This window comes from Heterocephalus glaber, unplaced genomic scaffold (assembly GCF_053883595.1).
Source record: "Heterocephalus glaber isolate CG9 unplaced genomic scaffold, H.glaber_assembly_v1.0 deba00000768, whole genome shotgun sequence".
In the NCBI taxonomy this organism is placed as follows: domain Eukaryota; kingdom Metazoa; phylum Chordata; class Mammalia; order Rodentia; family Bathyergidae; genus Heterocephalus; species Heterocephalus glaber.
The window spans coordinates 7,524,632-7,538,234 of NW_028258162.1; the positions used below are offsets into that span (position 1 = coordinate 7,524,632).

Consider the following 13,603-nt stretch of genomic DNA (forward strand, 5'->3'; position numbering starts at 1 on the left):
ACTTTGGAAGCGGTGTGGCAACAAGGTGATTTATCAACTCCTTTTGTAGGTGCCATTCCTCTCCTCCTCGGTCCAGGTGCAGGACAGAGACTGGTCATCTAGCTATCGATTTCAATATTTCCCCTAAGCAGAAGAGGTGCTGAGAAGTGGTGCAAATGGCCAGCTCCAGTCAGGACTGTCACAGGGATACTTACGGAAAGGAGAGTCTCGTCCCTGTCTTGGAGTCACCTGTCTTGGCTGGCTGGATCACTCACGTGGCCAACAAGGCTCACTGTGCCCTGACCAAGGTAGCTGGGGAGTCTGCTCTACCAAAGGGTGCTTTCTAAGTAGCACGTGACACACAATGACAATTAGGACCAGTCCTTCCCTCAAGAATGTAATTTGCTGTAGGAAAGATTCATGTATAAAAACCAACTATAGAGAGTTATGCTGAGGGTCTTTCCACGGCCAGTAGCTGTTTCTGTATCTTATCCAACTTCTGTTGACTAAATAAGGATGGTGGACTTCACATCGCTGCTCTTATCAAAATGGGAGAGGAACGTCATGATATGAACAAAGAGGACATTTGATTGAGACAGGTAGATCACACCTGTTGGATAATAAAGAATTTGATTGGCCTTGGTCCATAGTTCCTGGGAGGAATACTTTAAATACTTGGAATTTCCCAAGTAACTGGAGTTTCTCTGCCACTCCTGAGCCCCCTGGACACATCTGAATGTCTGCTTTCAAAATGGAAGAGGATCAAAGATGGATGGAGGGGAAAGGAAGGAAAGGAAAAGAGAGGCAAAAGGGAACTGAGATGTGTTACGTACATGTACCAATGCCCTACAAGGAATGTAAACATTGTGTGCTACAAACATGCACTAACAAAAGCAAAAGAGAAGATGAATCCAGGTGGGGGTTGGCTGCTTCAGTAAGACCAACCATGTCATCAGGTTGGGGTGTTGAGTGGGGCGATATTAACCAACCCCTCCTTGGGAGGGAAGGGGTGCTGGAGACTGCACAGTCACATGGCCAGTGAATGGAGCGATCATGCCCAAGTAACAAATCACCCAATAAGCACTCGGGCCCAAAGCTTGTTGAAATACATCTACGTGCCGGGTGCCCAGGAATCTCTGGGACTTTGCCTTGTGTGTCTCTTCCTTCGGCTGCTCAATTTATATCATTTATGATGAAATTATAACCTTAAGTAAGGCACTTTCCTGGGTCCTGTGACTCATCCAACCTAATGTCATATCCAAAAGCACTGTAGACACCGTCCAATTTGCAAGCAGTTGGTCAGAAGTGTGGGTGAACTGAGAGCTCCCAACTTGTGGCTGGCATCTGTGGCCTCCCTGTGGGCTGCGTCCATAACCTGTGAGGCGACGCTCACTCACAGGCCCCAGGTGGTTAACGTCAGCGACGCAGTGCAGCACTCAACACCGCCAGCGCTGGCCAGCAACAGCCCCTTTCAGAAGCAAATCTCTTGATGCTGACTTGACCTACCCTTCTCCCCAGCCCCTCCATCCCCAGGCTGAGAACCAGCACAGTCCAATAAGCACAAAATCACCTTATGTGGCACCCAGACACAACTACAGTACAAGACAGGCTATCTGATGAGTGATGTAATTTTTTTAGGTAAAAAAACTACAATGAATGCAGAGAGTCAAACAGTTGACAGAGATTCAGAACATTTTCACAAAGGTAGAGACTTACAGATCAAAGTAACTCTCAGGCAAGAAGGCTTATAAAATAGACAGGGAACCGTCAAATCACTGTATTTAACTAGTGATGAAAATTACTTCTAATGTTTATTAAATCCCCAAAACCCTGCTGAACTTCTTTATTCCAATGAATCCTTAATGCTCTGAGTTCAAGTCTATTCTTACACCCATTCTACAAGCAAGGATACTGATCCTTAACAAATCTGGTGAAGGCTCTGGAGCTAGCAGCCCACTGTGGCAGGGCAGGAGAAGGGTAAATAGGAGTGGGTAGAGAAGATTGTGGAAGGTCCCGGGTGTTTGTCAGAATTCCAACTTGTTCTTTTTTTCTGTAGGCTACGGGCAGCTGTCAAATACGAAGCAAATCATGTTCTGAAAGACAATGGTGATGGCCATCTGTGAAACGGAGCAAGACAATCGGGGGACAAGGGGAAGGTTGCTGGCCACACAGAAGACAACCTGAGCCAGGGGAAGGGCAGAGGAATGGATACGTGGGGATGGGGACAGCGAGGAGGGAGGTGAGGACGACGACAGAGATGCAGGAGGCGCAGGAGCCGCAGGAGCCGGAGTGGACTGTGGGAGAGAGGCCAGGACAGAAGGGTGCTGATCATCCAACCAATCAGACATCAGGACGCGTGCGCTAAGGGCCCGCCCTCCCACGTGACCTGTGCACTTACTGTCCCTGCCCTGTGCAATCTCAGGCACACATGCTCTTGATCCATTAATGGATAATGAAGTGCTATTTAAAGGCCACATGCAATACCAGCAGGCAACCCACTCGCTCCCCCTCTCCACCCCAGATCCGCAGCCCCTGGGCCACGCACAGCCATCATACCCTCCAAGCTCTGGCTTGGCTTTGCCCTCGCCCTTCGATGGGTAAGGACTGCCCGAGGAGCTGATCAAGGATTTCTAAGTGGCTTTTCAGACCCTGAGCCAGGGTAGAGGTAGAACAGCCCACCAGTCCGGTTAGTGATCAATGCGCCTCAGGAATGCACATATCAAAAGAGTTATCTGCCAGCTCCTCCTAGCATTCAGTGGAAATGAGTCAACAGAGGTGCCGGCAGGGTGAACAGAAGCTAACTGCAAAGCCACTCCTCCAGGACCCCCAGGAAAATGCAAAGCTCATTCTAAATGAAATGAATGTGGGGCTCCAGAGCTGCGGTCAGTAGTAGCCATTCAGACCTGGTCCTTTCAGAAGCGGCTTCTTTCATAGTTGTGTGGGCCCCATCTAGGTATCGCCAGAGAGGCCTGCAGAACCATCTGATTCAGTAGCAGGACTGTGCCGAATTCCAACAGCAAACCTGAGCACAGAAGAATCGATGATAACCCCTTTCGCCTGTGTCTGCAGTGTGCTGGTCACTCCACTCATAAATATTCTCCAAATGTTAAAAGCCTTGGGCAGTGTGCTTACAGTAGAGCAGAAACGGAAGAGAGAAGAAGGCAACTTCGGCTGCCTCTGGAGCCCCTGAGCGCCCGGCTCTGCAGGACAGGGTGTCGGGGGTGCTGCGCCTGCATCTCCCCCAACCCACATTCCCGGAACTGCGCCCTACAATGCTCATCTGAAAAGGTTAAAGAAGATGTACCGAAATGTACTCTTACACTGGTCCTTGACACATAATCAATACACCTCTAAGTGCACACATCTATGTCTTGCATTAACCTTGCATTTCGCCATGATTCAAGAGATATCTGCTTGGCTTCACTTTGAAATCTTTTCTAATCTGACATCATTCCACAATGAATGCATCAACAGAAACAGGCAGAAACCGGGTACCACAGACACCTTTTGGAAACACGTTCAAATGGGGCAGAGCTCAGTGCAAGATTTTTTTTTTTCTTTTTAGTTAGGATCTCACTAAGTAGTTCAAGCTGGTCTTGAACTCACTATGTGGCCCAGGCTGGCCTCAAACTCGCAACAATCTTCCTGCCTCAGCCTCCTTAGTGCTGAAACTACTGGAGTGTGCCACCACACCCGGCTTCGGGGCATGATTTGTTAATACGGTCCTCTACCATGATTTCAAGATACTAAAATCCCTTTGGTGTAGTCAATGGCAAGATATGGTAACTGAGAATCAGCGCTTCCAGTGTATATCAGAACATTCTCATTCCAATCAAAGCGTATCCTTCTCTCTTCTTCAATCACCAATTATGACCCCCAAATAGTCATCCTTTCCTATCCAGTACTACATCAAGGAGCAAAGGTCTCATTTTTTCTGTGAAGGATGCAACTTAAAAGTCAGGCTAGCTGAGCGCAGTGGTGCATGCTGTAATCTCAGCACTCAGAAGGCTGAGGCAGGAGGATCACTGTGTTTTCAAGGCCAGCCTGAACTATATACCAGAACACTGTTTCAAGAAAAAACAACATGTACTAATGGATAAAACTAGAGCCCCTACATACCACAATATTCTTCCATTGTCACTTTCTTTTGGCGGGGGGGTCAGTACCGGAGATCAAACTCGGGACCTTGTGCTTTCGAGGCAGGTGGCAGAACCACTGAGCTAAATCCCCAGCCCCCATTGTTGCTTTTAACAAGGTTACATTTTCTCCTCTCTTTAGGGAGAAATATAAGACAGCTTTCACTTATTATCATAAATAAGGGATTGGGCTGATGCTTAGGTACCTAGTAGGTGTCATCCGATATACTGACTTACAAACATTTCTCCTATTTAACCTCTATAAAGTATTTGTTAGAATAAAGATATTTTTCCCATTTTACAGAATATAATGAAACCCAGAAAAAAATCAACAGCAATAAGGGATGCTTTCAGAAAGATGTATTTTGAAACTGGGCAGAAAGCCAATTCTGACATGCCTGTTCTAAGCTGGAATTCGTGAGTCTGTGCCATCCACAGGAGTATTCTATCCTTGGGTCTCATGCTTGGTGAAGCCTGGTTACCAGACCACCATGCAGGCTCCTAAGAGCCCAACCCCAAGGCAGTTAACTCAGCCCACCCAAGTGTCAGGAGCTTGCCTGGCCTCACTCTGAACCGGGGTTCAGTGCAGACACCACACACTAATTGGCTGGTGTTGTCCACAATCACTGAGGGGCTGGTGTTAACTGAGCACATCTTAAGTGCCACGGTCTGGGGACAAGCAGGTGAACACACACACATCCCTCCGAGGGATACAGATAGGCCCATGTGGTTCCTGCATGCTGCGCCACCACTGGAGAGGGCCTGGCCGTGACGATTCTCAATGCTTGCTGGCCTGCCGGGCACTAAAACTAGGGAACCAAGCCAGGCAGGGGGTGCCTGCCTGTAATCCCAGCTACTCAGGAGGCTGAGGCAAGAGGATCCTGAGGCCCAGGCCCCTGGACAACTTAGGGAGACACTGTCTCAAAAAACAAAATTTAAAGAAAGGGCTGGGGATGTAACCCAGGGGTAAAGCACTTGCCTAGCGTGCACATGGCACATGGCACTGGCTTCAGTCCTCAGTACCACAAAAAAAAACCTAGAGTTTCTGGAATTTTTCAACAAAAAAATATTGTCTGTATCATGATCCAGTACACACACCTACCCATACTACTAGGAGGAAAGACATTTGCCAAAAAAATACTATTTGACTAGTCAAATGCACTCTGATATTTTCTCTCCTCTTGCTATTTTTCTTTCTTTAAATTCGGGTTACAACCCTCTATTGGACAGCAATCTACAATGTAAAAACCTTTAGCATAAACCTTTCAGCCAGATGTGGTGGTGCTTGCCTGTAATCCCAGCACGCTGAGAGGCTGAGGCAGGAGGATTGCAAACTTGAGCCAAGCCTGGGCAATTTAGCAATTCATCCCTCAAAAAAGTACCACTGCAGAAACAAGAGCACCACTGCTGAATAAAGGCCTGCCATGTACTGGACCCCGGGCTGGACCCTTTCCATGTGTGGTCTCGTTAATCTGCACACAGCTGTATGAGTCTGGCATTAATAGTCCCATTTTACAGATGAGGAAACCGAAGCTTAGCAATCCAGAGACTTGCTCAGTAAAACAGGACGAAGCCAGGATTCAGTCCATCTCCAATGAGCTCCAACTCCCTAATGACAACATGCTGAACTTAGTGGCAGGCTCTTAGGTAACCAGAGCTGACTGAATAGGAGGAATTTCATTAAGTTCCCTGGAGATAACGCCAGTCCTCGGAGTGTTACAGAACCAAATGTGGGAGGCACAAAAACATCAGAGCACTAGATGGTGTGGAAACTCTCGGGTTTGCATTTCGTTGTTTCCTCCCTTGTCCTCTGATAACCTCAGGAAGAAGACTAACAAACAGTGGCCAACAGAGTAATGGTAAGTGAGAGCCAGCAGAGCAGTGCCCTAGATAATCACCCTCGAGACGGCCTGCTGAAGTGCACTGACCACACCGGGAGCTGAAATGACCAGGCCCAGCATCCTCCGGGCTGGGGATGCTCCATAAATATTCAGGAGACAGCAGCTAACACAGCCAAAGGGAAAGGAGCAGCAACACACAGCCTGCTGCTTCATTTTTTAAAAGTCTTCCAAAATCATGTGAAGCAAGACCCTCTGGTGACGGGAATCTTATTCAAAAAGATAACCAAACACCCTTAGACATTTGGGTTCGTTTAGCCCTATCATTAAAGATGCATTTGACAGAGGTTCAAGAGATACAAAATGTGTACAGGTCTGGACAGATAATTTCTGCAGAAGAGATGATTTGGGGAAATTATGGGCAAGGTCAGATGAAACCGTGGCTTCAGGACCCGGTCCCTAGCCTGATCCAAGATAATCGGATATTCGGTGATAGCCTGTACCCGGCCAGTTACTGATGACCAGCTATCCGTGGTCATCTCTCTCTCGGAAAATTTCTGAGAATTGATTTTTTTTTTACACACACAAAGTAAACGCAAATTGTGACTTCTATACATAATAAGCTAAACAATTTAACAAATAGCCTTGGGGTTTATATTCTTTGTGTAGTGTATCGCATAGCAAAAGGTTTATTGTTTGACTTGGCACATAAATTCACGTACAAACATGAGCTATGTTTTTTTGTCTAATCATCTAGTGTTATTTTCTCAGCACCTCTTAACAATAAGAACATTGCTTAGCCCTCTTTGCTTTGCAAGTTCTGAGATGAAAACAATCCAGAATGTGCTTAAGAATCCACTGCGTGCTTATGAAACATAAAGCTTATGCAAACACACCACGTACTCAAGTCGACCAGTTTGTTTTTAAATATTTTAATAGTGTGCACTGCTGCATTAGAGACTAAATGTGCATTATGCCCAATCTTACATCTAATATGTTCTATACTTTGATCCTTCTATCAAAAGATCAAAATTTAAATATCATATAAATTATACTTTATACAAGTTCTCCTTTGCAGGAAATCAAATAGAATACTTGGTTCTTCTCTAAACATATGAGAATACAAACAAGCAACACATTAAAACCAAAGTGCTCACTGTTTTATTCCATTAAAAAATGCCCTCCGGTGTCAATTAAAATACAAACCCTCTACTTTTTCCTAAATGATTCTAAATGTCCATGTGCGTAGTTTCACATTTTTAAACATATTCTTAATATTTCCTCTAAAGGTTCTTAATTATGCATGGTATTTGCACAAGAAATGCTATGTAACTCCTCTTCCTGAAAACTCTGAGAGGTTACATAAGCCAAGAGAGACGACAGTAGAAACTGAACAATTGATATTGGATCTCCAAGAGCCATGAAAAGTTGTCATTTTCATACAAAAAGTGTAAAGTATGAACCTTGTTCATACTTTGTTTAAAAAACACAGCTGTAAAAGTTATTCTGAGGACAATGAGGAAAATGTGACCATGGGCAGGACATAGATATTAGAAAAGTGTTTTTGTTCATTTTCTTAGGTGCATTAATTGCTTTGCGATTCATTAAGAAAATGTCCTCATTCATAGTGCCTGACGTAGGGTGGAAATGTCAAGATCTAGGAAACTGACAGATGGCCCAACAATGTTTAAAAAATTGTACATGTGACTGCTGGCAGATTAAAATATGAAGCAAATATGAGAAAGTGTTAATACTTGAATCTCAGTACAGCTGCTCCTGTCATCAGCCCTGCTTATCTGTGGGTCCACCTTCAAGATTCAACTAATCGTAGATTAAAAATAATTTTTTACAAATTCCACCTGCACTAAACACACATGGACTTTTCTCTTTGCCACTGCTCCCTAAGCCATACAGCCCCACTATTTAGACAGCATTTACACTGTATTATTTATTACAAGTCATCTAGAAGTGGTCTACGGTCTACAGGAGGATTTTGTAGGTCCTATGTAGATACTACACCATTTTCTGTAATGAGTTTGAGCATCCGCAGATTTTGGTATGGGTGGGGGTCCTGGCACCAACCTACCTCAAATACTGTGGGGTGACTGTATTGTTCATTCTTTCACTCATCCTATATGTACAGAAATTTTCACAATAAAAAGTAATGGGGGTGGGGGAAGAACACGAGTGTTGAACCAAACCAGGGACAGATAAAAATATTGCTTTATGGAGAGCAAACGGTTCATTTTCTGGGAGCCAACACACTAGAGAATCACCTTTCCACCACTGACCCACAGAGATATGTCACCCTGGCAGCTGACCACAGGGAATAGCTACTAGACACAGATGCCTCGGGGTCCCCAGAGGCCAAGCCACGTGCACCAGTTTACATGGCAACATGTGCCCTTTAGAACATTATGGGATAAAAGCAACAGATGCTTTTGAACCAGGAGTCCTCGGAGCAGATGGAACCTGCAGCTCACCGGGCCTCCTTTCTGGAGTTGGCTTAGCAGGCTACGACATAAACTCAAAGCAAAATTAAACAAATTTTTCTTTGGTACCAGAGATCGAACTCGGGACCTTGCACTTGCAAGGCAGGCACAGTGCCACTGAGCTAAATCCCCAGCTCAGAATTAAATAAATTTAAAGCCCCAGCTCTCTCTACTCATCCACCCTAAAACCAGATTCCTATCTTCCCTTTTTAATCAACTCAATAAAGGGACTACCAGATCCAATATTAACCTAAATAGCTGATGTGCTACCCTAAAACTCTGACTTGAAAGCACATTAGTAAAATACTGGAATCATATGAGAAAAGTCAAAGAGGTCATCTGTAAACACTGGATTTAGAGTTACCTGGAATATTAAAAGTAAGATTCAGATCTCTGAAACCACCCAGCAAGGTATTTCCTACTAATAAACAGAATTTTGGGAGGGACCCAGATCTCAGCATTTCTGGGCACCACTTCACTATTCAGTCAGAGTGCAAACCAGCCTTTCTCCACTCACCCACATCTTGCGGCAGAGTCTGACATTCTTTTTTTAGTCAAAATGAACTTAATCAGTAAGTGCCGACTTTAAATTCAGTGCCTCTGCTCTGGGGGTCCTGTACCCCTCCCAGCCCCTGCAGGCCTACCAGGAGCAGCCACGGGCATGGTTATCAGCATGGTTATCACTTCGCTCGAAGCTGTGGGGAATCCTGATGTGGCCCATAAACCCTGATGGAATCAGGCTGCAGGCTGAAACAGCCACGGGGAGAGGGAAGAGTGGCTGGCTTTCCTTTAACCAAAGAACAATTATTCCGTTTATGGCTTTTAGGCCCCTTTCCTTTCTCCTTACTGCCACCTGCCTCTGATCTTTAACCAATCACTTATACTTCTCCCTATAGAAAGCAGGAGACCACTGTGACGCTGAAACCTCATTTCTGTTCCCCCTTTTCCCTGGAGGAGGCACGGTCTAGGATTGTAAACAAGAAGTTGAGGGGAAAGCTATGGCCTTCACTTATCCTAGGAAGTAAGTGCTGTCAAGTCCCCGTTTTCTGATTTCTTCCAAAGTTTCTGGGTTACTTATTAGCACTAAACTAAACCTGAAGGAAATATAATTAGAATAAACAAAATTTAATTCTTCAACAAACATCTCTTTAAACCTCTTCACCAGAAAGGTAGAAGCGCATTGCACTTGGACACCAAACACCTGTAGTCTGTGACAATACACCGACCCCAGCTGCCACCCCCAGGAGACCCGGAGGAAGCTGCCAAAGCCCCCGAAACGTTCCAGCCAAAAGGCTAGGGGTCCCCAGGTCCCTGTGTCCCCCACAAGCCAGGCCACCCCCACGGGGAAACTGGGAAGAACGGGAAGGCTTGAGAATCAGGGCCAGGAGCACACAGCTAAAAGCAGTGTATGGCCAGGCGTACTCGCAGCAGTGGAGGCCCCAAGGCAGCAAAGGAGCCATGTGGAAGTTCTGACAGACATGGAGCTCTGCACCTGCGTGTGGTTTATCTGCCTCAGTTTACCTGTCAAACGGGGTAATAGTACCCCTTAATTCACGGGTCATTGTAAAGTGTCCACTCATTTGAGTCAGTATGAGTAAAATGCTCAGAACAAGCCCGGGCCCACAGTGAGAGCTATGTAAATGCTGGCTAATTGCTGCTTTAGGCTAGAAGAGTGCCTACAGAACAGCCTGTGAGACCAAGCCTAACTTCTTCAATCCCCACCCACTACCAGACAGCTGGAAATACCCTGTCTACTACAACAGACCTACTACTAACAGGCTGAGAATATCATGTCCCAACCCTCTGGTTCCCGGTTTAAGCCCCTGGATGGCTGGTGTGGCCTCAGCTGAGACCAAGCATGCCAGACTCCTCTCCCTAGCAACTAGGTTCAGATATAACACTGCAAGCTGGTAACATCCTATGATTAAAATGGAAATTGACACGCAATGAAAATGGAAATCTACCTGATAGGCATGTCAGAGCCCACACATTCTCAGTGGGTAAGCTCTGCAGCTCCTAATAAATGTCCCTAAATCTGGAAGGCTGTGAACCTCAAAGGCTAATGTGGTAGAAGATGCCAGCAAATTACCCTACGCATTAGCAAGACATCTGCACAGTGACCTTCAGCAAAGTCCACGGCCCCAGAGTCCCCGGCATAAACAGGTAATTGGCCACCTGCACACCTGGTGCCACAGTGAGTCAGTCCTTCAGAACAAGCAGAGCCACCGACTCTGTGCTCCACACTGTGCCACAGCTGGCGGGCCAGGCTGGCTCAGGAGATACTTACGCATTACAATAGGGCTTCTTTTCATAGCCTTTGTAGTTGTTCATATTGAGAGCCATCTTACAAACCTCACAATGGAAACATCCTTTATGCCAGTACTGCAAAAGAAAATATTGAAAAAATTCAGTATGATGCCAGTTCTGGCCAGGAGGAGTACAAAAAGAAGACTTTTTAGTGCATCTCAGTCCCAATATCTGAAAACACTACAAGGAGATGACCGCGGGTCGTGCGTGTTTACCCACTTTCGGTTCAGTTCGGTGAATCAGGCAGGGTGCTGCTCAGTTTGAGTATTAGGTTAAACCCACCACAACTACAGACTCGGGAGGGGAGAGGCTCAGGTTCTATCCCTACCGCCCTTCTCTGAGCAGCCGGGAAGGAACTCTGCAGTCGTTTAATAGAGAAACGGGGCCCATGGAGTGGCTTCAAAACGAAGAGGGTTCCAGTTCAAAGTGCTTAAACCCGGAATCTGGACGATCTCCAGAATACTCATGCAGCGGAGCCAGGCAGATCGACGAGGTCAGCCCCCTCTCCCCCAGCCCGGTCCAGCTTCCCCACTGCGGACGCAGTCTCTGTCTCGGGAGGCACCGCGTCGCCTGCGCTGGTTTTAATTGTCAGTCCCTCGCCCAGAGGGCCTGGGTCTCTCGAAGGCTGTCGGCCTCCATCCGCGCCCAGGAAGGGCACACACAGGTCACGGTTGGAGGCGCCCAGCTAAAGCCCTTTCCTCTGGAATTCCCTACCCAGGTGGATCAGACACCCGTGGGTCCGGCTCCCCGCGAGTAGCCCGTCTCCCGGGTGGGGATTATTCTTAGCAATGCGGCAGCGGCCGCCCCATGACATATTAATTACTATTTGCCTTTCTCCCGAGCTGCCGTCGTGGGAGGCACTGGGGCGCTGGTGAAGTGAGGGGACGCGGGTGGGGTGAGGTCAGGGACAGAGCGGAGGAGGGAGGGAGGCGGCTGGCCGGGCTGCGCCCCTGGGTGCCCAGCCTGGTCCCTCGGTGCCCCGGCCCCCCCCCAAAAAAAGCAGGGTGCTGATGGCGCGACACCCCGACCGCAGCCTCCCCGCTTCCCACGCCACAGTCGCCACGCGTGGCCCGCGACATCCCTGACCCCGCGCCGAGAAGCCCGCGATGCCCCGACCCGCTCTGCCCTTGGCGTCCCCGGTGCCCAAACTTCCCCGAGCAGGTGCAGCCCGCGCCCCGCTCACCTTATCCAGGCAGTTGACTTTCTCCGTGGGATACACGACTTTCCCGCAGCGGGCGCACTGGGGGTTCATGGTCGCGGCTCCCGCGGGCGGTGACTGCAGCGGGGACGCGGCTAGGGGCTCCGAAGAGCCGCTGTGACATCCCCCGGGGAGCCCGCTCGGGCGCGGGCCTGGCTGACGGCGCGCTCCGGCTCGGCTGGGCTCGGCTGGCGGCGCGGCGTCCCGGCGCTCCAGGTAGCGGTGACTCACGACACTGGCGCCCGCCCCTGCGCTCCCCCGCCCCGCCGCGCGCAGGCCAAACCCACCGGCGCGCCCGACCCGAGTGGTGGTGAACGAGCACGCCGAGCCCCGGGGAGGAGCACGCGGTGGGGCGGGGACGGGGCCGTCGCCGGGGCGCAGCGGGCTGCCCGCGTGCAGCCGGGCGCAGCCAGGTGCGCAGGGGAGGCGCGAGGGTGCAGAGTCGGGGAGGCCCCGCGCGCGCTGCGCCGCCCCGGCTCGCTCTGACGTCCCCGGTGCCCAGAGGTCGCCCACGCGCCTCCCCGGCTCGGGCACCCACGCCCCTCGCGCTCCCCGGCAGGAGCCGACACCGCCCCCTCCCCCCGGGCGCGCGGCGACGCGCTCTGGCCTGGACCCGCGGGGAACCCGAGACCCCGGCCCCGCGGTGCTGGTCCCCAGGGTCGCCCCCGAGAGCCCCCGTCCTGCCTGGAGGCCGCCAGCTCCCGACCCCTGCACTTTGAATACTTCTTGTCTTTGGAGACCGCCCGGTCCTTTTAGGCCAGAATCAGGCCTCTCTCGATTACTGACAGCCCTCGGTCCTTGTATTTTAAGCGTGTGCTCACTGTGTACTGTTTGAGATTCAGAACCACAAGGGTCTGGAAAAGTTCTTCACCTGCACAGAGAGAAGCAACGACAACCTCGGTCCAAACCAGAAGAACCAGAAAATCAGGCTGAAGGGTAGGATGAAACCAAAGGAAACAGCAGGCTTTTGTTGTTGTTGTTGTTGTTGTTGTTGTTATTAAACAAGATCTCAGAATGAATTCCTGTCACTTCCAGGAAAATAGATAGATTTTTGAGACCACAGTGCTACGTGAAATAAGTCAGACACAGAAAATTAAATACTGCATGGCTTCTCTTATATTAGAAGCCCAAAATATAAATAGTCAAATAAAGGAAAGACGGTAGGAGACAAGGAGCCAGACCTTCTGGAGGTGAAGAAGGGGATCCGTGGAAGGGGGGGGGGGCGGGGAAATACTCAAGATGATGTATGTATGTGCCAGTTCTCCAAAGCGAGTGTAACTACTATGTCCCAAACATAAACCAATTTTTTAAAAAAGATCTCAGGTTACTGGATTTTTGAAGGGTACAAAAACAGAGCTATACCAACTAGGTCCAACAGCCAGCCCTACCATTGACCGGTCTTGTGACCCGGTGCCCATTCTTAGCCTCTCTTGCCTCAGTTTCCTAATCTCCAAAATGGGGACAAGGTGGAGTTACAAAACAGCTCCTACCCTCCCACTGCGAAGAGGGTTAAGTGAGTCAGCAGTTCCCAAATGCTTGGCTCTTGGTGCCCGCTAGCAAGAGTGGGCCAGCATTATCATAAATTGGTTGTAACAGAAGAGAGCGCAATCCATTGCTAGCACAGGGATTAAGGCTCAGTAATACCACAGAGCA

General features: G+C 48.8%; 1 protein-coding gene across 1 annotated transcript in view; it reads right to left on the reverse strand.

Moving 5' to 3' along the window:
* Positions 1–13,341, reverse strand: part of LOC147829077 (uncharacterized) — a 256,666-nt gene extending 243,325 nt beyond the window's left edge. Inside the window, exons 1-3 of the mRNA XM_087207160.1 lie at positions 13,317–13,341; positions 11,936–12,777; positions 10,733–10,827 (exon numbers count right to left, since the gene is read on the reverse strand). Of these exons, the coding sequence (XP_087063286.1) occupies positions 10,733–10,827; positions 11,936–12,777; positions 13,317–13,341 (962 nt within the window). The remainder of the gene's footprint in view (positions 1–10,732; positions 10,828–11,935; positions 12,778–13,316) is intronic.
* Between the last annotated feature and the right edge of the window lie 262 nt (positions 13,342–13,603).